Genomic DNA, 26,522 nt, shown 5'->3' with positions numbered 1-26,522 from the left:
AAACGGACATTAAGCTATCCCACTGGATGTGGTTATGGAGATCAATAAGCTAATGACTACGCTGACACTCACGCACACGTTCATTCGGAAGCTCCACTATGCACGTCGGATCAGCGCTCGATGACCGTACTTTACTACAACCTTTCAGTTGAACCAACAATTGAGTTGATTGTTCCATTCACAAGTATACCCCAAAACTATTTTTTTTTTATCTGGTAATTATTAAAAATATGTCTTATACATTTGTCTTATACAAATTTTGTAAACCCAGGGCTTTAACCATTATCATGTCACAATCAATGCGTCAAAAGATTGAAATTTTGTTTTTAAGTTGGATTTTGAGGCTAAGCCTTTACTTACCCATAGGTTTTTTTATACTTAACTAGATAAAGATTTATAATAACAAACAAAAATTATGGGATAATCCTGGCTTTGAATAAAAACAAAGATTAAAAATGACAAAAAGAATCATTTGTCGCGTATTTTGTAGCATGATATTTAGACAAGGAAAAAAATGTTCATTATCAATTTTATTAATTTTTGGTCTGAACTAGTCAATAAACAATAATCAATTAAAATATTTGTTGTAAAGTATTTACTTAGCTTTTTTTTAAAAGTTTAAAAATGCCCTTGACACTTTTTGGTCAATATTTCTAAAAATTTAGTCAAACTTTGACATCTAATAACAAGAGAACCAATTATTATTTTATGACAAAATTTTGGAATTAAGCTTCTAGTATGAATAGCAACAACATATTAACAAAATTAGCAATTTTGAAAAAAATCACTTGAAAAATTTGGTGTTTTTGGCTGATTCTTACAGAAAGTCGCTCTTAATTATGATTTCAATTTTCTTCAACACAGTATAACAATGGTTTTATAATAATTTTGGTTTTTTCTTTATTATTATTATTTTTTTCTTGTTGTTTCTTCTAAAAAAAGTTATTTTGGAAGCTACTGCTGTACTTGGTTAGCAATGAAAAAAAAAAAAATGAAAAAAATCATTTTAGAAACTACTGCTGTACTTGGTTAGCAACCAAATAAATAGTTACAAAGTTTAACAGTTTAACAAGCCAAAATCTTTTTTTTTTAATATATTTTAAAAACTAATTTTATAAGTCATAGGGATGGGGAGCCTTTTTGACAATGATACATATATAATATAATTTAATGAATAAAGTCAAATTCACTATTTTCAAAGTGAATGCTAATTGGTCTGTATGGTCGATATGGAGTGAATGCAGTCAGTCTTGCAATTATGGAATAAGAATAAGAAATCGTCAATGTATTATAGCCATAGATAGAGCTCCTTGTATTGGAAGTAACTTAGATAATGAAACCTGTCAACTTCAAAAATGTTCAAGTATGTTGTTTGTTATAAATTTTACTCTATCTCGCTATGCTTTTGTTAATGTTGTTTTTATTTTATATTTTATGTTATTTATTTTAAAGGTTTTGTTTTGGGCCAATCAGGTATTACTGATTGTAATTCTATTTGTGAAGCAAGACAATTACTTTGTTCAAATAGTTTTCCAAAATTTTATAATGACACCTCCATTTTTTTGGATGCTTCCCCACCTATTATATGTTCAAATACATCTACTTTGAGTTTGTATAGCACTAGTCGAGATCCTAGTTTCAACAGTGTTGATGGAACATGCTTAGGCTATGTAAATTTACCAACTTATTTTCCTTGCAAGAGTGACAGTGATTTTATTCAGCAAAAAATGCATAGATTGTGCTATTGTATTAGTAAAGGTAGTAACAATATTTATTTTTTTATTCTATTTTTCCATTTTTTTGATTTGTAACAAGTATACCAATGTACTTTACCTAAATCTAACTAAGGTTAACAGTTTATTGTTTTGAGTAGAATTAAGTGACTTATTGGTGTAAGTGACTCATTTATAGAATTTTTTTACAGTTGTAAATAGTTGATGTTCCTGACCTAACAAATAAAAAAATACTATTAATTTGTTTTTCGTATTTTTTTAATAGTTTTTTATATAATGTCATCATACCAACTTTAAAATAAGTTTTTTATTTTTTTTAAGGAGATGTTGGGTTTAGTGCATGGTTAGAATGGAGTTTTTGTTCTGAAACATGCGGAGAATCAAGTGTGATGATCAGGACCAGAATATGCAATGGAAATTGCACTGGTGCTTCTTTTCAAAAAAAACGATGTGATGTTCCGGTGTGTCCAGGTATATATTATTATCAAATTTTTGCTTTTGTTTTTAATATAAAAACTTGAAATAAGTTAATAAAAAGTATTTTTATAGTTTTTAATGAAACTTTTTAATAAAAAAAAATTATATTAGCTTAAGCATTGTATTTATTATTCTTGCTCCCTATAACACTTCTACTTGTTGCAAAAATCTCTTAATTTTCCCTTTGAAATTTTGATAAATTGAAAAAGCTAAAAAAAATGGTTTATTTTAAAAAACCTTTTGTTCAAGCCACTATTTAGGATTATAAGCATTTTTTGCTTCTTCTTTTTTTCCTTCAACATTTGTTTTTTTAATAGTTATTATTCTTTTTTTTGTTGTTGTTGCTGTTTTTGCTGTTGTTGTTATTGTTGTTGTTGCTTTTGTTGTTGCTGTTGTTGTTTCTGTTGCTGTTACTGTTGTTGTTGTTGTTGTTGTTGTTGTTGTTGTTGTTGTTGTTGTTGTTGTTGTTGTTGTTACTAGTTTACAACTTTTATGCATACATACATGGTTTAATTTTGTAAATGCAATAGATCTTGTCTTTGTATACATTTGGAACTGTATTAATGTTCTCTAAATATCAAAATTAAACCCACTAAAATGGAATTCTAGTCCTGCCCAATTCCAAGCTCTGTCATTCTAGATGATGTACAAAATGTAATCGTAAAATAATGTTATCTTTACCTTTTGGTTTGATAAAATTAAACTAGTACTAGAGTTTTTTTCAATCCTTTGAATTTTTGACAAATTTAAAAAGTTAAAAAAGTAGTTTATTTTAATAAACCTTTTGTTCAAGCCACTATTTAGGAAAAAAAGCATTTTTCACTTTTTTTTTATTTTCCTTAAAGTTCAAAACTACTGTTGCGCAACTAGAATATTTTAACCGCGATTAATCGCATAAAATTTTGCAATTAATTGCAATTAATCACAGAAAAATTCAATAATGAAATCACAAGTAGTATATTGTGTTTATTTATTTATTCATAGTTCTGCTGTATTAAAAAAAGTGCAATAACTTTGCCAAAACTTTAAAAAGTTTTATTCATTCCTCCAACTTTACATTTACTTACTCATCTGCACCAAGCCAGTTGCTAAGTCAAACAAGGTCATTCACATTTTCAGATGATAAACTCTCTTCTTTTGTACAATATGACCAGCAAAAGAAAACAACCTGTATATGACCAGTAAAATAAAACAACCTGGTTCACAAGGTACAGATGTTTCAGATGTTGCCAATTACTTCTGTGACATTGAAGCCAGTCTGCCATGTGAACCGGCATGTTTAGACTACCACTGTAATGGTAAGGCCTCTGTACTGATAGTGGGCTCTACTCTGTATTGGCGTACACCATTCTCAATCAAGTCTTCTTTGTGTTTAGAATCGGACTCTGATAAAGTAACCATTAAATCAAACTTTCTCTTTGATGTTGACGCTTCCACAGGTTCATTTGCAATAACTGTCCGTTCATAGAGTAAATTAGTGTCTTTAAATCTCAGATCTAATGCGGTTGCAATTTTTAGATATGCATTGTTGGAATTTTTCTTGCGTGTCTCCTGGTCTGTTCTGAATAAAGACTTGAATTTGACCTCATAAGCAGGGTCACTATCTGAGCTCTCCATCACTCAAGAGAGATGGCAAAAAGTTGGCAAAAATACAGAGCATGAAGCATAATTTCCTCCAACCAGAAGTTTAGTCACATACCTGCAAAAAATCAAACCCATTACACTCAAATGTTTTGCATTCACTTACACACAAAAAATGTTTTCATAAATATACTTACACACATACCAGCAAGTTAATTTTTTCTCACTTGCAATCAAACCAGTCGGTGAAAAATAAATAGGTAAGATATACCTGCAGGGCTCCAGTAGCTTTTCCTAACTTTAAAATTTGTCCATTTGATGATGTTGGCATAGCAATCTTAGCAATCATAGCTGATGTTGGCATAACAATCTTTGTATTGCGTGTGGTAAAGAAATTGCTCAGTAGCTGTTTGTTTCTGCAAACACTTTTTACTATGTCCAGAGTCGAATTCCATCTGGTAGGAATCCTGGTATAAGTGACTCAAATTTTTTTTTCCCTAATTCTGCAACACTTGCTGCACTATCTGTTCTAAGTGTGGTGACATTTAAAATGTCCCACTGCTGAGCAACATGAAGAAAATGTTCTGCGCATATTTCAGCAAAATGTCTTTTTTGTTTCTTCATTACTATCAGAGTATGTGAATGCAGTTTCCATTGTTCATCAATGTAATGCACAGTAACTCCGATATAATTATGGTTACCCAGTGATGTCCAGTAGTCTCCAGTGAGGGCAAAAGTTTGTGCACATTGGAATGCCATTGCCTTTATAGCCATCTCCTTTTCATACAATTCATGTACTTTTCTTGCGATGATGCATCTTGTACATTTTATCCATTTTAAAATCTTTCTCTTCACTTTTAACACAACTCTTCATCAAATTTGTTTATTTATTTTTAGTCGCAAAAAAAGTACGTAAACATGCAAAAACTAATTGATGGCATTAATTAATGCGTTAACATGATAAAAGCGTGTTAATTTGCCCAGCCCTATTTAAAACATTTGTTTTTATAATAGTTATTACTATTTTATTATTGTTGTTGTTGCTGTTGTTGTTTTTGTTGTTGTTGTTGTTGTTTTTGTTGTTGTTGTTACTGTTTTTAAACTTTTATCTAATTTTGTTTCTTAGAGAGCATGCATACTTTTCATATTTTTGCAAAATATATTTCTTTTAAAATATAGAAACAAAAAAGATTTTAATATATACTTAGGGTAAAACAATTATGCATAGTTCCTATAACTATCCAATGTTCTGCTGATGGCCTGTCATATTAGCCAAAAACAACAGAAGCTAAAAATGAAAATGATACAGTTCTTTACCTTTAATACAAAAATTGTTTTTGTCTCATATAAAATTATGCAATTATATTGTTTTGTTTTTTTGTCTTATTAACTCCAAACAATTTTTATACAAATAATTTTAAATGTATTCTACAAAATAGAATGCTCAATATACTTAAAAGAACAGAGCAATAAATTAATAAAAAATAATTTACTAAGTTTTCCTCAAAAAGTTTGAGTGCTGTCAGATCACTTTTGACCCCCCCCCCCCCCTCAAACTATTAGTTTAGGGAAAAAATCACCAAAAAGTGGTCATTTTGAGACCTCTTGAGGGAGGGGTTAAGTATATATTTTTTTAATTATTTTTTTTACTTACTATATAAAGGACTATATTTTAGTTTAAAACTGTATGGTTTTTTTATTACCCTCAAAAATTTATGTTCTGGGGTATTGAAAATCAGGAAAATTAGTAATTTTGGAGGGGGAGGGGTTATATATACATATATATAAATATATATATATATATATATATATATATATATATATATATATATATATATATATATATATATATATATATATATATATATATATATATATATATATATATATGCAACCCTCGGAATTAGGGTTGGCATTCGGCAATGCCGACCTAACTGCCGACCTGAAAGTATTTTTTTATGGTTTGACTTTTGTATCAAATAATTTTTGCCGACCTGATGCTGACCTCAAAAAGATTGAGGTTGGCAAGTTATTGCCGACCTAATTTTTTCTAATTTTGAGGGTTGTATATGTATATATATATATATATTAACTCTAACTAACTAAACAATATAATAACCCTAATTTAATAAATAAGCCTTGTGTTTATAAACACAAAAGAACCCCTCTATTCTATTCCGAAGTATAGACGAGGGGGCAACCACTTATACATATTAAAAAAGACGCTATTTATTTTTATTGAAAAGAATAAACTAGAAGATAAAAATGTCTATTCAAAATATTATAAAAGATAAAAATACATTCGACTTACATTAATAATGTTTATCTCTTTATCTTTTTCTGCATCACACCAAGCCCATCATTTAACTTATTCTTTGAAATTTTACTTGATTTACCCTTTATTCGTCCCAGGATGATGTTGTATCGAAGCATATTCCTCTAGTTTTTGATGTAAGTTGATATTCTTTAATTAAATCTATTATACCAAAAAATTGATCATCACTGGTGGATGATGCCAGCGGAGGTACTCCAGGTAGTTAAGATTCTCCATTAATGTTAACTAAAACAGCCATTCTATCCCTCTTTAATATTTTTCCTTTGTTTAGTTCAAACAATGTCTTGCCGTCGAAATGAATTATACATGGATACGAAGATGCATCAATGGCTGCTTTAAGATCTTGTTTTGTAATGGTTGATATGTTTTCATTTTCTTTTTTTATTTTCTATATGCGGTAGACTGACTGCTTTTAACTTCTTTAAGGTCATCACCTTATTGATATAGAATAGCATTTGTTACCTTCTCTAAAACATTTGGCGATATATCACAGGCTGTGGCAGTCTTTTTTTATCTTTACTGATCATGTTTTTGAGATTAGAATTACTAGCCCAAAAAAGTTTTTTTATTTCAATCTCAAACTTGTTTTTTTTTAGCCAAATCGCCATTAGTTCCTCGTTTTGCATTTTTTTTCAAGTTGTAATAAGACTTGTGCAAATTAAAAAGTTTTCACACATAAAATACAGCTTTAATCCAGGATCTCTTGATTTTAGACAAAATACATTCACAGCAACTATCTGAGCATCTTCAAAAAAATTTTTTAAGGGCACAAGCAATTATATTTGATATTGATGCAGATCAACATTGCTGGTCATATATTAAGTGTTGAAGAATATCCAAGCCTGTTGGAAGCTGTATATCTAAATAAAAAGATTTTAAATTATCAATGAACCATTCGAAAAAGGTCTCATTAATAGTTCCAAAAAAGATTCATTATTAATTCCAGTATTAACAAAAATGTTTCTACCTGATATAGCTGATTTTGCCTCTTTTATAATAAAAATTTCCTTTTTCATTGACCTTAGTTGAGTTGCACTCATTTCTAATATGTTTATTTTATGTACTAATCTAAAATTATTAGAAAAATGTAAAATTTTAAATTTTCAGAAGTTGTACCAAAATATAAATATACAACAATAGACATAACACAAGAAAATGCATAAAATTACCAATTTTCCTGATTTTCAATACCCCGAAACATAAATTTTTGAGGGGTAATAAAAAAACCATACAGTTTAAAACTAAAATATAGTCCTTTATATAGTAAGTAAAAAAAAAAATTAAAAATAAAAACATTTAACCCCTCCCTCAAGAGGTTCTATACTAATGGTTGAGGGGGGGGGGTCAAAAGTGATCTGACAGCACTCAAACTTTTTGATGCTCATTTTTTATATATATGCCCTAAATTTAGGGGGTATGGTTTTTTTTGTTCTCAAAATTTACTTTTTTTGACTCCCCCTAATATATAAATATATATAAATATATATATATATATATATATATATATATATATATATATATATATATATATATATATATATATATATATATATATATATATATATATATATATATATATATATATATATATATATATATATATATATATATATATGTAAACTATGTTAGTGTATTTTACAAATAGAGTGCTCAATGTTCCTAAAGAACAGAGCAATAATAAATTAGTAAAAGTGTGTTAGATGTTTTTTACTACTTTATATATAAATATATATATATCGAAACCATGTATATATGTATATATATATATATATATATATATATACATGGTTTGTTTTTGTAAATGCAATAGATCTTGCCTTTGTATTCATTTGGAACTGTATTAGCACTCTCTAAATATCAAAATTAAACACACTAAAATGGAAATCTAGTTCTGTCCTAATTCAAGCTCTGTCATTCTAGATGGTATATAAAATATTATATTAAGAATGCATCGATAGTTATATTGTCTATAATGTTGAGTTTAAAGAACAATGGAATTTATAATAAACAATGTTTTCTTTAACTTTTGGGTTAATAAAATTAAACCAGTAATGACTCTGCCTAAAACCCTGCCCGGCCCAACCTTTAAGCCGATTTTTCATTATTTTGCTAAAAGTCTTTGTTTTTTCAAAAAAAAAATACATTTTTTTACTTTTTTATTGGTTAAAAATTTACAGATTTTCAAATAATATTTAAAAACTGTAAATTTTTGGTTTTTAGAATTTTTTAAAATATTATGTAAAAGGAAGTAGTTAGTAAAAAAAATTCTTTAGAGTGTCTATATTATAATAATGTCTATATTATAAAATTTTTTTGTTGCATTATCTAGGAAGCGATGAGAGAATTACTGAAACCAATATGTAGGTGGTTTTATATAAAGTTGTGTTTTATATAAAACTTACAAAATCATATTAATTGTATTACCCCGGAAATACTGAAAGCAATAAAATAAAGAAATTTGTTTAGAGTACAACAGAGACCAAATGGAGCCTACCAATCACACTAACCCATACTTTGTGTAACCTCTGAGAAGAAGTTTATAATCTTAATGCAGCAACAAACAAAAACAGAAAAAAAAACAAGCATGTCTTCAAACAATGGCTAGGAAGAAAGCAACCACAAATTTGAGACTGTAATGTCAGTTGGTTCCTGATGTTAAGAGTGATGACGACAATGCAAAAAGTTTTGAGTTAAAACCCAAGGTGCTTGTTTAAAATGGTCACAATTCAATCAGTGCAATTGTTGGTGTAATAATGCCTGTGCACTGTATCAGTCTTCTCACACGACATTTTCATGTAGCCAATGCATTTGAACAAATAAATGCTATGTTACGGGTTTATGTTGTTTAAAACTTTGTTTATTTTGTAAAAAAAAAATTTCAAGTAACAAATATTTTTATTACTTGTAAACTTGGTATAAGAGCTACATTAGTTTGTTTTTTTATATTAAAAAAAAAAACTTTTTTTATCCTGGCTGGGTTTTAGGTTTTAGGGTTGAACAGGGTTCGGCCAGGCCGGCTTTTAGGTACAACCACCAGTAATACCCAAAGTCGCCATATAAAAAGAAAATGTTTAAGAATAAGAAAATACAATGATACATGAAACTAGTGTATCATAAGTAATATAATAGTAATATCCAAATGAAAAAAATAGAAAATACAAAGTAAAATGATGTTATATATAACTTTGATGTTAAATTTTAGTTAATGGTGGATGGTCAGACTGGGGACCTTACGCAAGTTGTAATGCATCTTGTGGCTATGGTGTGTTTATTCGAACAAGAGCATGCAATAATCCACCACAATTTGGAGGAGGAACACCATGTTATGGACCACAGATAGATATACGCCCTGAATGTGGTGCTTTTCCTTGTCCAAGTAAAAAGCATAAATAATTTTATACACTGTGAAAAAATTATAAAAATCGAAAAATGATTTTTTAAATTTTGTCTTAGTTGATGGTGGGTTCTCAGAATGGACTGAATGGTCTATTTGTGATAGACCATGTGGCAATGGGACTTCTAAGAGAGTACGGCGTTGTAACAATCCAGTACCAGCAGTAAATGGTAAAGAATGCAGTGGAAACTTTACAATAACTAGAGATTGTTTAATGACTCCTTGTATAGGTACATTAAAATATAACTATACTTAAAAACATATTAATTACATTTGTTATTTGCTATTTTTAAATGTTATGGAAAGGAAAGCATATTTAAATGTCAAAAAATTCATTGAAAATTTTGTTTCTAGTTTTTTATTTTTTCAGTTCTAATATATAATTCAATTACTTAGCTGTTGAAGTAAACTTGGTACAAAGAACTTTAGAAAAATGGACGTGGAAAATGTATAGTGTCATGTCATATGAGTCTCAAAATTTTACAATCTACTTCATGAATTCTGTATGTTTTTATTTAGCAGTCTTGTTATACCTTAGGCTTTAAATATCTTTAAATTTTTTTTCAAATAAAGTTTCAAATAATTTGTTTTACAATATTTTTGTATATATTTTGTTTTAGGTTCGAGCTCTTTTTGATCAGCAAGGTTTAAAAGGGTTAACTGATATTTTTGTTAACAAACTTGCGTATGTAATTTTTATTTAACTTTATTTAATTATTATAATGTTTTTAATGTTTTTAACATTTTAATTTTTAATTTATCAATTTTTTTTGACACATGAATAAATGAGTAATTAAAAATAAGAGTACTGTTAATAATGATAAAAAAGATAAAAACAAAAATTTTTATTTGTTTATTAAGTCAACTATTTACTTGACTCGCGTCTTCTTGTGTGGTTTACTTGACTCAAGTTATCTTGTCTGGTTTACTTGAGTTGTTAAAGTCAAGTAAACCACATTTGTTAAAGTTGTTTTATTATTTTAATAAGTTTTTTAGGATGGGTAGTGTTTTTTATTTTAAAACTTTATCCTTAAATAGGGTTTTTTTGACAGTTTTTAAATGTTTTTTAGGATGGGTAGTGTGTTTGTAAATTATACATTACGATTTGAATATTTGTATGGTCAAATTGTTGATTACCTTGATGTAATCAATTCAACTCAGAAACTAATGAATATTTTAGTAACAAGTACACAGTATTCTTCAAATGATGGTAAGATAGTTGTGATGTATGAAAACAGAAATGTAATTTGTAAAGAAATTATCTGAAACTAAATTAAATAAAAAGAGATAAAGAAATAAGCATAAACTTTTACTTAACTAATGTATACTGAAAATTCTAATATATGTTGAAAGGCGCCTACTTAATTGTTAGATATCAAAGTATGTGTTATTTTGAAGGCTGGGTGACCTTTAAACATTTTTAATTAAGTAGTTTTAGTTTTAAAAAGTTTGTTATATCTTAGTAATCTTATCTTAATGCTTATTACTACAAACTGAAAATATTTTATCTATTATCATTATATAAAATCTATTCAATCAGATAGAGTAAACAACATAAGTTTTTCTGAAACAAACTTTATGAAGTGGCATTTTTCTAAGTAATTTTTACTTATTTATTAAGACAGTTTATCATTACAAATCACTTGATAACATCAAACATTGCTTTAAGAATGTTAGGAAATACAATAAAGCAAATAACTTTTTTTGATGTTTTATAATAAAGGCTCTAATATCCAGAGATTAATGGAGCAGGCAACCAAAAAAAAAAAAAAAAATTTTTTATTTTTATTGTTGGGGCACAACACTTGGTTGCATCTATGTGTATGTGTTTGTGTGTGTTTTAATTATATTATTCGATAAAATAGTATAATAAAATGAGTATAATCTATACTACTAATATTTTAGTTCCTTGTCCACCACCATATAATATTAGTGTATCATTGTATAAAAAATTTAATGTTTTGATATCATGGTCACGAGACAGCTGCAATAACAATGAAGTATGGCTATACCTTTATTATAAAGATGTAACTAATTCAAGCTCAATTTGGGAATGGAAAGGTGTACCTTCTGGAAATCAAAGTGTAATTTTGTTTGACCTTGCTCCTTTTCACGTATATAATGCCTATTTGTTGACGGCATCATCAAATGGAAATGGCTTACCAAGCAGAGTATTTATACTTCAGACATCTGGAGCAAGTAAAATTATTTTTATTTGTTATTTTACTTTATAATATAAAATATTCACAGAAAAACATTAAATTACTGCTAAAAAATTTATTTTGGGCAACATCCAATGGCTTATTGCAATATGTGTAAATAACAAGCTAAAATTAGTTAAAGTTAACATGCAACAATTAAAGTGCAAAGCTATTAAACAAGTGTAACAATAGAAAAAGAGAACATTTTGCTTTAAAGACCTCCTTCTCTTTAAGCATTCATAGACCTAATAAACATAACGATGATGCTCTTTCACAATTACATCTTAAACAAGTAATGTTAGCATCATAGTGGCTTTAAATGCTGTCATAATAAAACATTCACAAAAAAACATCACATTGTGTTAGCAATGTGATGTTTTTTTGTGAATGTTTTATTATGAATTGCAGTTTTCAGTACTTTTTTTATTATTTTTAAATGAAAAAAAGAGAGTATAATAAAAAGCAGGTTGCAAACAAAGTAAAAGAAATAATTCAATGTATCCTTCAAAATGAAAATACTCAAGAATCTAATTTAAAACATTTATCTTTGCTATTTCAAATTATTTTACATGTTTTAAAAAAAAAAATTTTAAATGAAGATTTATTGACAATTAAAAAAAATATAAATGCAAACAAAAAAGGTTATATTATATTAAAAAGTATATTTTTCCAACAAAATTTATTTACAATTTAACAAAAATAACATAAAACCAAAAATGGACACCGTATATTCAACAACACTTTACTTACTGATAAACAATAAAACATTATAAAAAATTTACAAAAAATATTTAACTCCATCTAGAAAAAATAGATTTGGTCAAATGTTAAATAATAATTGTTAATGTTGCTAAATATTCTGGCACCCTTGCTTCCCCTCTTATAATGCTTAATAAATGGGCCTAGCTTTCAATATGGCGAGTTCCTTCTTTCTCCATTAGTTACCCAAAACTGATGCTTCATAAAGGATGTAGGTCATCTTTTTCTTTTTCTAAAGCACAAAAATACTTTATAGTGTAAATCTAAAATTAAAAAAATGAAATAACTTAAATTGGTAAATTTTAAAAGAGCAAAGACATCATGTATTACTATGCTACAAGCAATCTTAAAACATTTGGTCATGGAGGCAGTGTCTCAATCTGTGTAGATAAGAAACTAAAATGGTTTGAAGTTAACATGCATCAGTTAAAGTACATAACTGTTGAACAAATATGATGTACTGTAACAATTCAAGAAAATAATATTTTATATAGGATTAGTAAAATTTATTATAGATTTATAGATCCAGAATCACATCAGTTTTTAATCAATGTAAACAGGCATAACAATACAAGCCTTCCCAGGAAACGCATGCAGTTTTTCATCTTGTATGTCCAGCATGAGTATTTTATTTTAGACAACTTGGTCATGGCCGCATACAAATTTTTTTATATTAGGCGTTGCAGAAAAAACTAAGTTTCAAAAACAAAGAAAGCAAAACTAACAAAATAGGAAATTAAAATAAATTTAAGTAAAAAATATAATAATAATAGTTTAAACAATTTGTGTGCTGTTTTTGTTTTTATTTTTTAAGAGTGATTGTTATTTTCAGCCACAAAATTAAATAAAGCAAAGCAAATAAAAATAAAAAAAAACGTTTTAAGTTGACATTAAAAAGTATGATTTTCCAATATTTTATTTGTTTTCTTTTTAAAGAGAAAAGCGAAAATATAATATACTGTCCCTATATGAAAACGTCTATGTAATGCATGCATATTTCACTTTTATGTATAACTCTTTAGTTATATAATTATATTTCTTTATTGTAACGTATACATGTGTTTAGCTTATTATGTGAAAAACTGTGCAAATGACATGGCCTAATTGAAGTTTAAAAACTATGTATTTATTTGTGTGCGCCTTACTTAAAAAATACGCTGAAATGCTTAAATGGTATAAGAAATCTGAATTTAAAGAGATGTGTATCATTTATAAACATACAACAAAAAGATTTTTTACATACAAAAAAGAAAAGATTTTAAAGCAAATATATAACCAGCGGTGTTTAAAAACAGTTAAAGAGACAGTGATCGGTTTTGAACCACAGATATTCCATATATGAAATAAACGCCTTTTCCAAATAAGCTAAAAGTGTGTATACTTTTGAATAAATAAATATAATTATATACATAAAAAAGTTATTCATAAAGTGTTATACGCATGGATTACATAAATGTTTTCACATAGGGACAATATATACTTGTTACATTAAATTTATACAAATATATTTTACAAACAGATAACAATTTATATTTTTGCTTACTTTTTTTTAAAAAAATAAAATAAAAGTATAGAAAAATCATTCTTTTTAATATCGACTTAAAACTGTTTTTTTTGTTGTTGTTGTTTGCCTTATCCAATTTTATGGCTGAAAACAACAACCTCTCTACAGAAATAAAAATAAAAACAGTACACTAATTATTTAAATTATTAACTTTTTTTTCTTTTTTTCTATTTAAATTTATTTTATTTTTCTATTTTATTAATTTTGCTTTCTTTGTTTTTAAAACTTTTTTCCGCAAAACTTAATATAAAAAAACTTGCAAAACAGCCGTGACCAAGTTGTCTAAAATAAAATACTCATGTTTGGACATACTAGACAAAAAACTGTACGCATTTCTTGGGAAGGCTTATAACATCAAACAACATTAAAAAAATCTCACCAATATTTAGAATTAACTTATCTTGAAATTCTAAAAATATTAACTGCCTGTTTAGACAATCATTTACAAAACAGGGTAGAATAAATAGAATTAATATAATTTATTATCTAACATCTACAAAAAATAATCTTTTATGATTTTAAAAAAATATTGGGAAACGATATAACATTTAAGTATTATTTATGGGTTATAAATAAACAGGAATATTAATCTGATTTATAATAAGATTGTTTATTATTGCAAACAGCAGATAAGTACAGATTACACAGACTTATATAAACTTTGATATGAAATATAACAGTAGCTTGCCTTAAGCATTAGAAAAAGCCTCTTGATTTTTTAAATTTGTATCAGTTGGTTTGCTTAACATTATACAAAATATAATACTTTTTTTCTGATTTTTACGGTATTATTATTTCTGTGGATTCAGCCTAAAAACTGACATCAAATTTTATACTTGAATAACTTCTCTGTTGAACTACTGTTCTCAAATATTATTTTTAATACTATTTAATAAGTGCCTAATTGAATCTTATCTTCCTGCCTGCTGGAACTTAGCATCTACGATTCCTTTTTTTTAAAACAGTCTTCTTAAAAGGTCTATAATTAAAAATTTCTTATTTCTCATTTTGTGTCTAATAACTTACTACTTGACACTCAATGGACATCCTGTCGTTCTACAGCTGACTTGACATTCAATACACATCCTTTTGTTCTACAGCTGACTTGACACTCAATACACATCCTGTCGTTCTACGGCTGACTTGACACTCAATACACATCCTGTCGTTCTACAGCTTACTGTTGTCACAGAAAGGTATTTTGCATTCTCATATTTCATATTCTATCATGCATTAGATGGTGGGGATGCATCTGATCTCTTTTGTGACAGCTTAGCAGCAGTTTGTAAGTTTTAATCTAAACAAAATCATTTATTTATGGCTATATTTATTTATATATTGCAATACTGTTAAGTAAGAGTGTTGCTATTTATCAATATTCTTATAATGGTTTTTGTTATGTGGTTTTTTCTCTTATTGTGTTCACCATTTCTTTACTCGAACTCACCAGTTCTCAACCATAAATTTCTTATTTGTCCCTGTATTGAATACTGTTGTTTTCGAGGTCCAAAAATCTGTTAAAAATGTAGTTGGTCTTGCGTTAGGTTTAAAGACTGAAACTCTATCTCAATATTGTAAGGTTCTCTTTTTTAAAAGTTATCTGCTTTAGTCAAGGTATTCAAAGCAAAGATGCATCCTTCTATCTGTTTCTTAATGCTCTAAAAAATGTTATTCATCTACTTTTTTTCTCCAATCATTATGTTTTCCTTACTCATACGATTTACAGTTTTTCAAGTCGTCTTTCAAGCCTTTTCTTTCCAGCCCTTTTCTAACTCTTACTACCAAATAAGTGAAATTGTTACTTTTTTATAAAAAAGAGTCAAGTTTTCAATTGAAACTGCTATGTTTATGGTAATAAAAGCATAGAATTCTATTCCAGACCAAGTCCTTGTAAATTGTTCAAGAGGTTAGGAATATCATTTAGAAGCTCTGAATTTAAATAGCCAATAAACGATAAAAGCAATCCTTTTTTATTGCTTAGATATGATGGAAAAAAATACTCTGTCAATTTTAAACTATTATATTAAGAAGATATTAAGAAGGATGGAAAAGAATACTGAAAAGATGATCTTAAATTGTTTAAAGTAGAATTAAATGCATTTTAAGATCACATCCAATAGTTAACAGACAGACAGGTTTCTATACTTGTATTGCCAACCAATCATCAAATGAGTTCATCACTGCAGAAGTTTTTGATCTTGAAGCTATCAAAACTGAAGAGGAATTTAATGAAGAGTTATGTTTCTGATGATGCACAAAACCAAGTTTGAACGATGTATCACACTGTACACAGGAATATATTCTAACTTTGGATATAATTGACATTATGGCTCTTATGGTCATAAAATATTTTATTGACATAGATTTACAAGCTCATAAAATACTATCATTAATTACTGACTTTTTTGAAATAAAGGTTGTATTTAACTTCAGAATCATTTATTGTTTGTTTTATTTCTATTTGTCACTTTGAGCAGGAGATTTGAAAAAAGTCAACTTTCTAATATTTGAAAATCTCTCTGGTTTGAACTTTTATTTTTCCCCATAAAATTCAAATTGAAGAGATTTTTTCTGTATTTTTTTAAAACTACTTTGATTGCTAATGTTATGACTATTAAAATTTAGGTTAAGTAAAACTGACAAATGAGCTACAAAGTTGATTTTTTTTTTATTGAATGCTTGCATAATTTTTTACAAACTTTTTACATAACTTGGCTTTAATAATTGATCAATATTGCTCAATGGGACAAAGTTCAGGACAATTTTTTGGGTTGTATGTGTTAGGTATGAAATCAATATTGTTGGCATTGTAGAAGTTTAATTTTAACTTATAGTAATGACAAAAAGCTAGGCACTCGTTTAGTAAATTTCACTATTTATATTGAAATTAGTGATGAAACTTTGAGTTTTCAATCCACATTGACATATGACTTGCCAAACCATAACTTTTTTGAGTAATTTCTTTAGCTTTATTGTTTTAAGTTTAGCCTTTACCTTTTTCCTGCAGACTCAAATATAAAAGTGATGTCTTTGTATCGTTTTATTTCACATAAGTTTAATTATTCATAATTATACTTTTTTTTTAACAATATTTTGTATAATTTTTCTGCACCACTTCTTGTCACTAAGTCTTCTTCAGTATTACAATCTGTGGCTTTATGCATCTTGACAGACTTGATTCTTTTGATTGATTTTTTTCTAAATAGTCTGAATCTTTTATCTGCTAGTTTTGCATTTTAGTGCCAAATCTCTTAGAAATGCAATTTTTGCCAAAATATTTGTTGTTAGTGTTTTGTAAGTGTTTAAGGTTTTGCCACTTCCAGGCTACTTATTGTATTAATGTTTCAAATACTTATTCAAAGTTCAAAATATTCATTGTATTAGGTTTCAAATACTTATTCAAAGTTCTAATCACAGTTCTTTCACATTAAACAGTTTTTACATTCAATTTAAGAAGCAAGTTAGGATTTTCCACGCAAGCATGAAAATTGCATCGCGCACTAATTACTGTTTTGTTACCATTTTTAATAATAAGGCATTTAAATAAAAAAATTTCAACTGATATACTAATACATTAATTACTAATACAGTTATAAGAAATAAAAAGTGTCAATTTTACATACCCATACCTTTATTAATATTATTGTCATTTTTATTAAAAAAAAAAAAGCACTTATTATTATTTCAAAAAAAAGAAAAATCAAAACACTATTTTTTTAATAAAACAAGCAATTAAAAAAGCAATTTTAAAAGACAAGATTAAACTAAATAAAAAATTTTATGCGATGGAATAAGAAAATAGCTAATTTTTAACTTATCAATTTTTTACAAAATGTTTTTTTTTAAATTTAATACATCTTTAAAATACCACTAATAGTTTTAGATTTTTTTATTCTTGTGTTGCGTTTTTTTTTTTACATGTTTTTTCTTTTTTCTTTAAGGCCCTGAAAGGCCCCCTGCAAATGTTTCAACGAAGGCGTTGAGCTCAACTGAGATATATATTGAATGGACAGATACTTTAGAACAATATAGGAATGGTAAAATACTTGGGTACAAAATTAGATACAGAGTTTATTTGTCAAGTGATCCATTAAAAGAGGTGGATGCACAATATGGTTTTAATGCATTCATCTTAAAAGCATTAAAACCGTTTACTCTGTATTATGTGGATGTTTACAGTTATAACTTATTTGGTGCTGGTCCATCAATTTACTCTATGTGCAAAACTTTAGAAGATGGTAAGATATTATTTATAAAAACATATAATAAGTAAAAAAAATAATAAGAAATTAAGACATTAAATATTAAATTGTCTTGATTCAGCTCCATCTGCTCCAGTTCCAAATATTCAGGTAAATGACATGCAATCATCTGATTGGTGGTCCATTTTGTGGGATTCGATCCCAGCTGAGAAAGTTAATGGAATTTTGCTTGGTTATCGTCTTACCTACTACATGAGTTATAGATCTGGAGAGGAAATTTTTGGAGAAAGAATAAAATATACAATAGTATTTGATCCATTCACACGTTATCATAAGCAAACAAATCTTTTAAACTATGCTATATACAATTTTAGTATTGCTGGTTTTACTTCTGCTGGTAACAGTCCTGCCTATGAGTACCAAGCTAGTAAGGTTTTTTTATTTTTTTTATTGTGCATTTTACTGATTTATTTTATTATACATTTATTTGCAACAAATTGTTATGATCAAATAATTCGTAATAGTAATATTAGTTGAAATAAGTTAAGTATAAGAAAAATTATTATGATTAGGTAATTATTGAAGCCAAGAATTTTTTTAAGCCTAAGCCAAACCTTCGACTAAAACTGAAACTTTTATATTTATGCAGCTAAAGTTTGCTATCTTGCGTATCTAACTCTAGTATTATTCTTTAACAAGTAAGATACTTACTCAGCACGCATTTTGTTCTTTACGAAATTTTAGAATATGTTTTTTCAAAATACATCCTGGTTATTTAAGATTCATATTTTTCATATAATTTATTTTTATATTTTATAAAACCTTAGTTTTCATATTATCACATAATATCTGTGGCCATTGGCCAATTTATGATAAATGCAAAATTGTTCATTTTGAAATAAGTATGCAGTTTTGTTATATTTCGTTAGATATTTCATTTTATCAAACTATGATTGCTATAGTTATAAAAAAAATTAATTTATTTTTATAAAAAATAATTTATTTTTTATTATTACCTGATTTATAGCAAAAAATCAAAATATCAAACTCTTCTCCTGCAAAATCTCATATTTGCACTTATCATAAATTTACTAATGGCCACATTTAGTAACATTTTATATTTAATAACTGCATTATATTTCATAAAACCTTATTTTTCATGTTTTATGTTTTTATTAACTCTTCATCCTTGACCGACTGGAATTCATTTTTTGAGGTCAAACTAGCAATTTTTTATTTCAAACAGTCATTGACTAACCCTTCCCAAGAAGGGTGTAGGAACACACGCCTTGTTCGTCCATGTTTTTAAATTAATTTTTTTAAACACACTGACAACGGCAGTTCACATCTTTTAACTTACAAAGCGTTTCAGCAAAAATCTAAACTTATCTACTAAGAAAAAAAAAACAATCCTAAAAAAAAGGAAATAAAATTGTAATGAAATATCAAGTTTTAATTAAATAAACTAGAAAATTTAATATTTTAAAAAAAAAAACTTAAAAAAAAAATTTTATATAAAATTTTTATACAACTTTTGTATTCTTTTTTTTAAAGTGATTGTTGTTTTTAGCTACCAAATTTAATAGAAGTTGAAGAAAAAAAATTATCTTTTATAAAAATTTTACAACCATTGAAAGCTTTGATATACAATTTAATCACAATTTTTATCAGTCCGTATAATTAAGAAACTAATTCGCTATGTACTCTTGAACTATGAGAAATTTTGCTATTTTTTTTTGTTACGTGTATTTGTTTTAGCGTCTTCTCGCTTTTAAAAATATTTTTACTATACTTGTTTTTTCTCAATACTTATATAATAAGAAAATAAGAAAAAAAATTGTTATTTTTTTGTAAAGTATATTATTTATTAATATTAAACTTTATAATATTAAATTTTATAATGACGAAATAAATTAAATAAAAGCATGACATGTTTTCTTTTATAAATGTATTACAGCATTTGATGCATGTCTAAAATTGTTTCTTTTATATTGCCCAATTTCAAACGATAATATAAATTACCAGAGATAATGAACATAACGATTGCACTGTTTGAAAAAAATGTTTTTAAAAATTAAAAAAAAAAGTTTTAAATAGGCTTCTGAAAATTTCATTGGAAAGTTCAGTAAGTTAACAATTCACTAGCCCACAAGGTTTTGGAGCATCGTCAATAACAATAGTTCATCAGGAAATAAACTATTGGGTTTAAATGCACTACATAAACATTCCAACAAAAATACAGACTATTTCAATAAGGGTTGTGAAAACAACCAAATATTTTATATTTAAATATAAGTATTAATGACTTTTTATTTTTTTAAGTGAAAAACTTATTAAAATTTTTTTTTTTTTTACAAATAAGTAGCAATTAGTTTTCTTTTATATTCCTGTGGATTGATAAAGACAGTTAAGTTTAGCAAAAACATTTGAAAAACAAGTTTAAAAATTGTCAATGTTTTTAGCACAAATAATAAAGTGTTCCCTTAATATACTGACTGAAAAAAGTTGCAAGCAAATTGTATATCAAAAAATGTTTGTTTTTTTTTATATTATATCCATTTATTTAACCAAAAGTTGAAAATTACAAATTTTTATAATTTTACAAAATTAGGTTAGGTATCACTCATATAGTTAAAAACTAATCATTGGTGTGACACCTAAATAAAATAAACAAACAAACAAAAAAATTCAACAGTAATATTAATAAATGAAAGCAAGTGTAAATTAAACTAATTATAAAAAAATAATAATTAAGCTATAATGAGTTAAATAAAAAGACAAAAAAAAATAAAAACACTCAATTAATAACAACGATAAAAATCATTAGCAACAACAGCACAAATAATAACAAACTTTACGCAAATGAAAAGGCAAGCACAAAAACTACAAAACGAAAACAAAAATTACATAATGAAAAGGCAAATACAAAAACTTCTACAAAATAAGATAAATTATATTTGTTACTCTTGGCGGATACAGAAAAGCGTAGAAAATTTGTAGTGAATTATTTTTCTTTTAAGTTTTAAGTTTTTCTTTTTGTTATTATTTCGAACATTTTTCAAACTTCTTTTCTTTTAAGTTGTTACTTCGCTTTTAATTAATTATTTTTGTTTTATTTTATTAAATCTATTTGTTCGTTTTACTTTTTTATTCATTTTCTTGTTTTGCAATATCAGTTGCAGTTCTATTCAAATTTTTTATAATGTTGCCAACTGTTTGAAAAGGAATTTCTGCATAAAAAATGTCTGCTTAATAACTTCTCTATAGGCCTTACCATTATTTACCAAATCTGCAACTAAGTTTGGTTGAGAAATTGTCCAATCTTGTTTTACAGCACTTGTGTTGCTGTAAATTAATCAATTTTATTCTATTAATTAATACCTTATATGTAAATATATTATGTCTTACATATGTAAATATAATTTTAGGCATAAACTTACCAAAATTTTAGTTTTTTCCACAAAACAATTCAAAAATTTTAAATAATTTTTTTTTTTTTTTTAAATAAAATTTTAAATAAAATTTTTTTTTTTTAAATAAAATTTTTTTTTTAAATAAAATTTTAAATAAAATTTTTGAGCCAATAGTTATTTTGCTTTCAATATAACATCTGTGTGCTTTTAATATCTTTTAAAACAATAATCCTTTGGTAAAATCATGCACAAATACATATGAAAATATTCATAATAGTAGCATACTTTGATGTACATATAAGTTTCCTTGATGAACATTTAAGTTTTTTACAGTTTTTAAAAAATATGAGTATAATAATGAGTTAAAAAATTAAAAAAATTAAAAATGTGCTTGTGCCATTTATTATTTATTTAAAAATGTGCTTGTGCCATTTATTATTTATTTAAAAATGTGCTTGTGCCATTTATTATTTATTTAAAAATGTGCTTGTGCCATTTATTATTTATTTAAAAACGTGCTTGTGCCATTATTTTGTCTACTGTATCTGTCAAGAGCTTCGTTAAATGATTAACACTTGCAGATGCCCATTTATTAGTTATGTTGTATATAAAAAAAATTAGAATATCATTTCGAAGGAAATAAATAAATCATAAAAATTATAAAAATATTTTCTTCAAATTGTTTATTTTTGTGATTTTTAACTAAATGTTTTATAGCTAAATGTTCTTTGTAAAGCGTTTTCAAAAAACAAATTATTTATTTTCATAGGAACATGCAAATGCAAAGAAGTTTTATTTGCTAACTCTTTTATCAAGGATCCATTTGTATTTCTTGATGTAAACAAACCTTCTGGTGATTTTGTGAATTTACTTAAAGACATGGTTGTTCAGTCATGTGGTATTTGTAATGGCTACTCAAGTAAACTTTCTAAACTTTACTTTGATAGAACAAAGTTTGGAGGTAATCCTGTTAAAAATTCAGAGTTTGATTTAAAATTATCCATTAGCAATGATATTGATATAAGTTTTCCAATATATGGAAGAAATGGTTATGAAGTTGCAACAAACACCTCCTTTATGCTTTTAATACAATCACCAGGAATTGCAGCTGTGCAACGTGATGAGAGTAATGCTGATGTGATTTTTTTGAAAATGATTTTAAATGTCCTTAGTGTATGGTCATTTTTGTTGATCACCTGTTTGATTGCTTCACTCTTTGGAATATTAGTTTGGTTTACTGTAAGAACGTGTTTAAACTATAATTATTTCTAATTTTTACTTTTTTCTATATATTGTAAAAATTTTAAAGATATTTATTATTATTATTAGCAGTTTTTTATTGTTGCGACCGTTATACTAATTCTTTAAATTATTTCAATCTTTATTCTATGTCTTATCTTTATTCTATGTCTCATCTTTGGTCTATTATTACTATTATTATTATTATTATATTATTATTATTATTATTATTATTATTATTATTATTATTATTATTATTATTATTATTATCATTAGTCTCTACTAACTAAATAATCATGAAGCTGTTTATTATGGTTTATTATTTGGTTTTATCATTTTTATTATTTTATTTACTGTTTATTATTTGGTCAGTTACGTTGGTCATTATGAGGAGGTTTTTATTTACTACTATTATTTGGTCAGTTATGTTGGTCATTATGAGGAGGCTACTTTTTTTTTGTTTTTTTTTTTGTGTTTTTTTTTGTTTATTTGCAATTTTATTTCCATTTTCAACATAATATTACGTATCACTATCATAGAAACTCTGTAACATGAATCTTGTTAAACAATACCACTTTGTAGTGAAGCAGATACTGTAACAATTTTTTACAGTTATTGTACTTCAATACAGGACAACCTTTTCATACTTTAGTTTTTTATGCATACAAACTTAAATTTTTGTGCATTTGAGTTGTTTTCTTGAATTGCATTTTTTACAGCTTTCTCATTTTCTAGCTTTTTTTTATTGCCTCATTTATTTTCCTAGTAATTCATAAGAAAAAATTTGACTGCAGCCTTGATTAGAGGAATATTTTAAATAAAGGAAAAATATTTAAAAAAAAAAGAAAAAAAAAGCTTTTGTTTAAAGCATGTTTCCAATGACAAAAGCAAATTTTATTTTTGGTTCTACCTTTTTTATAAGAAAACATTTTTATTACATATTATTGCATCTATTTAAATATTAATTTTTTTTTTTAACTTATTTTATTTCTTACTGTGTTTTACTGATACAAAATGTCTTTTAAGGATCAGTTTATTAATCCAGAACAATTTATTATTGGAAATGCTTGGAAAGGACCTATAATTGGTTTTTGGTTTTCATTTGTTACTATGACAACAATTGGGTATGCTTGTCTGTTTTTCATAATTTTTTGTTTATTTTCAAATAATTCATAAAAATAAAGTTACCATAATTATTTATTTCTAAGAACTTTTAGAGGCTTGTTAAAAAATATTAAATTTAAACTAAATAAATTTTTTTAACATAGAGTTATAATTGAGCCTCTGAGATGCATAGTGGTATAAGTCACTCATATCTAGTTTTGAGAAATCTGACTAATATCACTATGACTGTGAACAAAATCAGCTGTTTAGTGAGGAGCATAACAAAAAACAGTTCCAGCATCATCATCGATATCATTAGACTTATACCACTCTGCCATGTAATAGAATAAACAAAATGCTAACCATTGGTGGCAATAACTCAAAATATTGAAAAAAGTGACTTATACCACTATGCATCTCATGGGCTCTTTGTATGATTAAAAGCAGCCTTATTATATATGTTTATATATATATGTATTATATATATATATATATATGTATTATATATATATGTATTATATATATATGTATTATATATATATATATATACATATATATATATATATATATATATATATATATATATATATATATATATATATATATATATATATATATATATATATGTATATATATATATGTATATATATATATATATATATATATATATTATATATATGTATATATATATATATATGTATATATATATATATATATATATATATATATATATATATATACATATATATATATATATATATATATATATATATATATATATATATATATATATATATATATGTTTAGTAGGCTGAGCAACCTTATTACATATGTTTAATTCAATCTTAGTAGTATGTTTAATAGGCTGTAGGATCTACAGCCTACTAAACATATTATTATAACTCTACAAGCCTACAGTGTAGAATATTATTTAACGAATGCTGTTTGTTTTTAAGACAAAGGTTTTAGATATTCACTAAAAATGTTTGTTTTTTTGATAAATAAGTTTTTGTTTTTTTGATAAATAAGTACCATGTAACAAAGCCAAAAAAAAATTTTAAGGACTTTCTTTTATTAGTTTTTGAAAACTTACTTAAATTCAAATAAAAAAAGATGAAAATATTTTTAAATATTAAAGATAGTAGTTTATACAGTCACTAAGTTAGTTAACAGTTTACATTTTAACAGAATCAGCATGTTTCATGTGAGTTTATCATTAGTTGCAAAAGATAGATGATACACATCAGATAGGTACAGTTATGGAAAACAAAGCATTATTTTTGTGTTTATTTAATACAATTAAATAAAAAAGATGCTTACCCTTTTTTAATCACTTTTTCTGGTTATGAATCCCAAAAAAAAATACAGTTGTTAAAAAAGTTTAAATGACTGCTTTATTTCACGATTAGTGTACTTAATAACAATAATTTCGGGAGGGATGCATGCTGCTATCATGCTTATGAGAAGGGTTTAACAAAATAGTTGACTAAATCCATGTTGTTAATAGTTTAATATTTTTGGGATCACCACAAATATGTTTTCAAGTTTAAGTTAAAAATTTTAATTTAAGACATTTGGTCTCAGAGTTTAATGCATAGGAGTGGGATGAGTGGGAGCTTGATTGTACAATATTAAATGTTTTAGATCATTTTAATATCTTTGATAATAGGCTATGCGGTATCTTTAGATAATAGGTTGTTACAAGCCTAATACTGAGCTTAGTTGCAGATTTCAGTATTGACCTTTTAAATAATAAGTAGATTTTTTTCTAGAAGTAATCGCTTCTTTATTTATTGAACAAAGATTTACTTAGTTAAAAAAGAGTAAAAAAAAATTCGGTGAAAAATATATGATAAACCGCTTTTTTAAATAGGTATGGAGATTTGACTCCTCGATCTTTTATTGCAAAATTAATTTCAATTATATGGTTTATTATTGGTTTAACATTAAACAGTATTATAATTGGATTTATTGTAACTAACATTACTTCTATAACGTTACCTCCTGATTTTATTATGTATGACACAGAGGTATATTTATTTTGAAATTTTTTTGTTATTGTTGGTTGTTAAAATTTAGATTTGTTTTTCTTTAAATATTTTGAAAATAATCAAGCTTAAAGCATACTTTTATTTAGCTGGCATAATTTGTTATTAACCATGTTATTTCAGATAAAGCAATATTTTTATTAATGTGTACAGTAATCTGTTATTAAAGCATGTTATCTCAGATAAAGAAGTATTTGTATAAGTGTGCGCAATAATATGTTATTAAAGCATATTATTTGAGATAAAATTATTATTTTATTTATATGTACAATAATCTCTTATTAAAGCATGTTATCTCAGATAAAACTATATTGTTATATATATTTTTTTATATTTAATAAAGTTTATATTATATATTTTTATTTATGTTTACAAACTATATTTATGATAAAACTATATTTATATTTATGTGTACAGTAATCTGTTTTTAAAGCATAATATTTCAGATAAAACTATTACTTTATATATGTGT

General features: G+C 25.8%; 1 protein-coding gene across 1 annotated transcript in view; it reads left to right on the top strand.

Moving 5' to 3' along the window:
- The window catches only part of LOC105845853 (uncharacterized), a 201,050-nt gene that overhangs the window by 159,422 nt on the left and 15,106 nt on the right, over positions 1 to 26,522 (top strand). The window contains exons 27-40 of the mRNA XM_065813584.1: positions 1,202 to 1,363; positions 1,453 to 1,758; positions 2,055 to 2,204; positions 9,329 to 9,502; positions 9,580 to 9,750; positions 9,917 to 10,023; positions 10,141 to 10,205; positions 10,591 to 10,730; positions 11,426 to 11,719; positions 17,986 to 18,282; positions 18,368 to 18,673; positions 22,429 to 22,898; positions 23,925 to 24,022; positions 25,876 to 26,032. Coding sequence (XP_065669656.1) covers positions 1,202 to 1,363; positions 1,453 to 1,758; positions 2,055 to 2,204; positions 9,329 to 9,502; positions 9,580 to 9,750; positions 9,917 to 10,023; positions 10,141 to 10,205; positions 10,591 to 10,730; positions 11,426 to 11,719; positions 17,986 to 18,282; positions 18,368 to 18,673; positions 22,429 to 22,898; positions 23,925 to 24,022; positions 25,876 to 26,032 — 2,897 coding nt within the window. The remainder of the gene's footprint in view (positions 1 to 1,201; positions 1,364 to 1,452; positions 1,759 to 2,054; positions 2,205 to 9,328; positions 9,503 to 9,579; positions 9,751 to 9,916; positions 10,024 to 10,140; positions 10,206 to 10,590; positions 10,731 to 11,425; positions 11,720 to 17,985; positions 18,283 to 18,367; positions 18,674 to 22,428; positions 22,899 to 23,924; positions 24,023 to 25,875; positions 26,033 to 26,522) is intronic.

The sequence above is a fragment of the Hydra vulgaris genome, chromosome 12, assembly GCF_038396675.1.
Source record: "Hydra vulgaris chromosome 12, alternate assembly HydraT2T_AEP".
Classification (NCBI taxonomy): domain Eukaryota; kingdom Metazoa; phylum Cnidaria; class Hydrozoa; order Anthoathecata; family Hydridae; genus Hydra; species Hydra vulgaris.
Note: the sequence above shows the minus strand (reverse complement) of the source record. Positions and strands in the feature narration are given on the sequence as shown.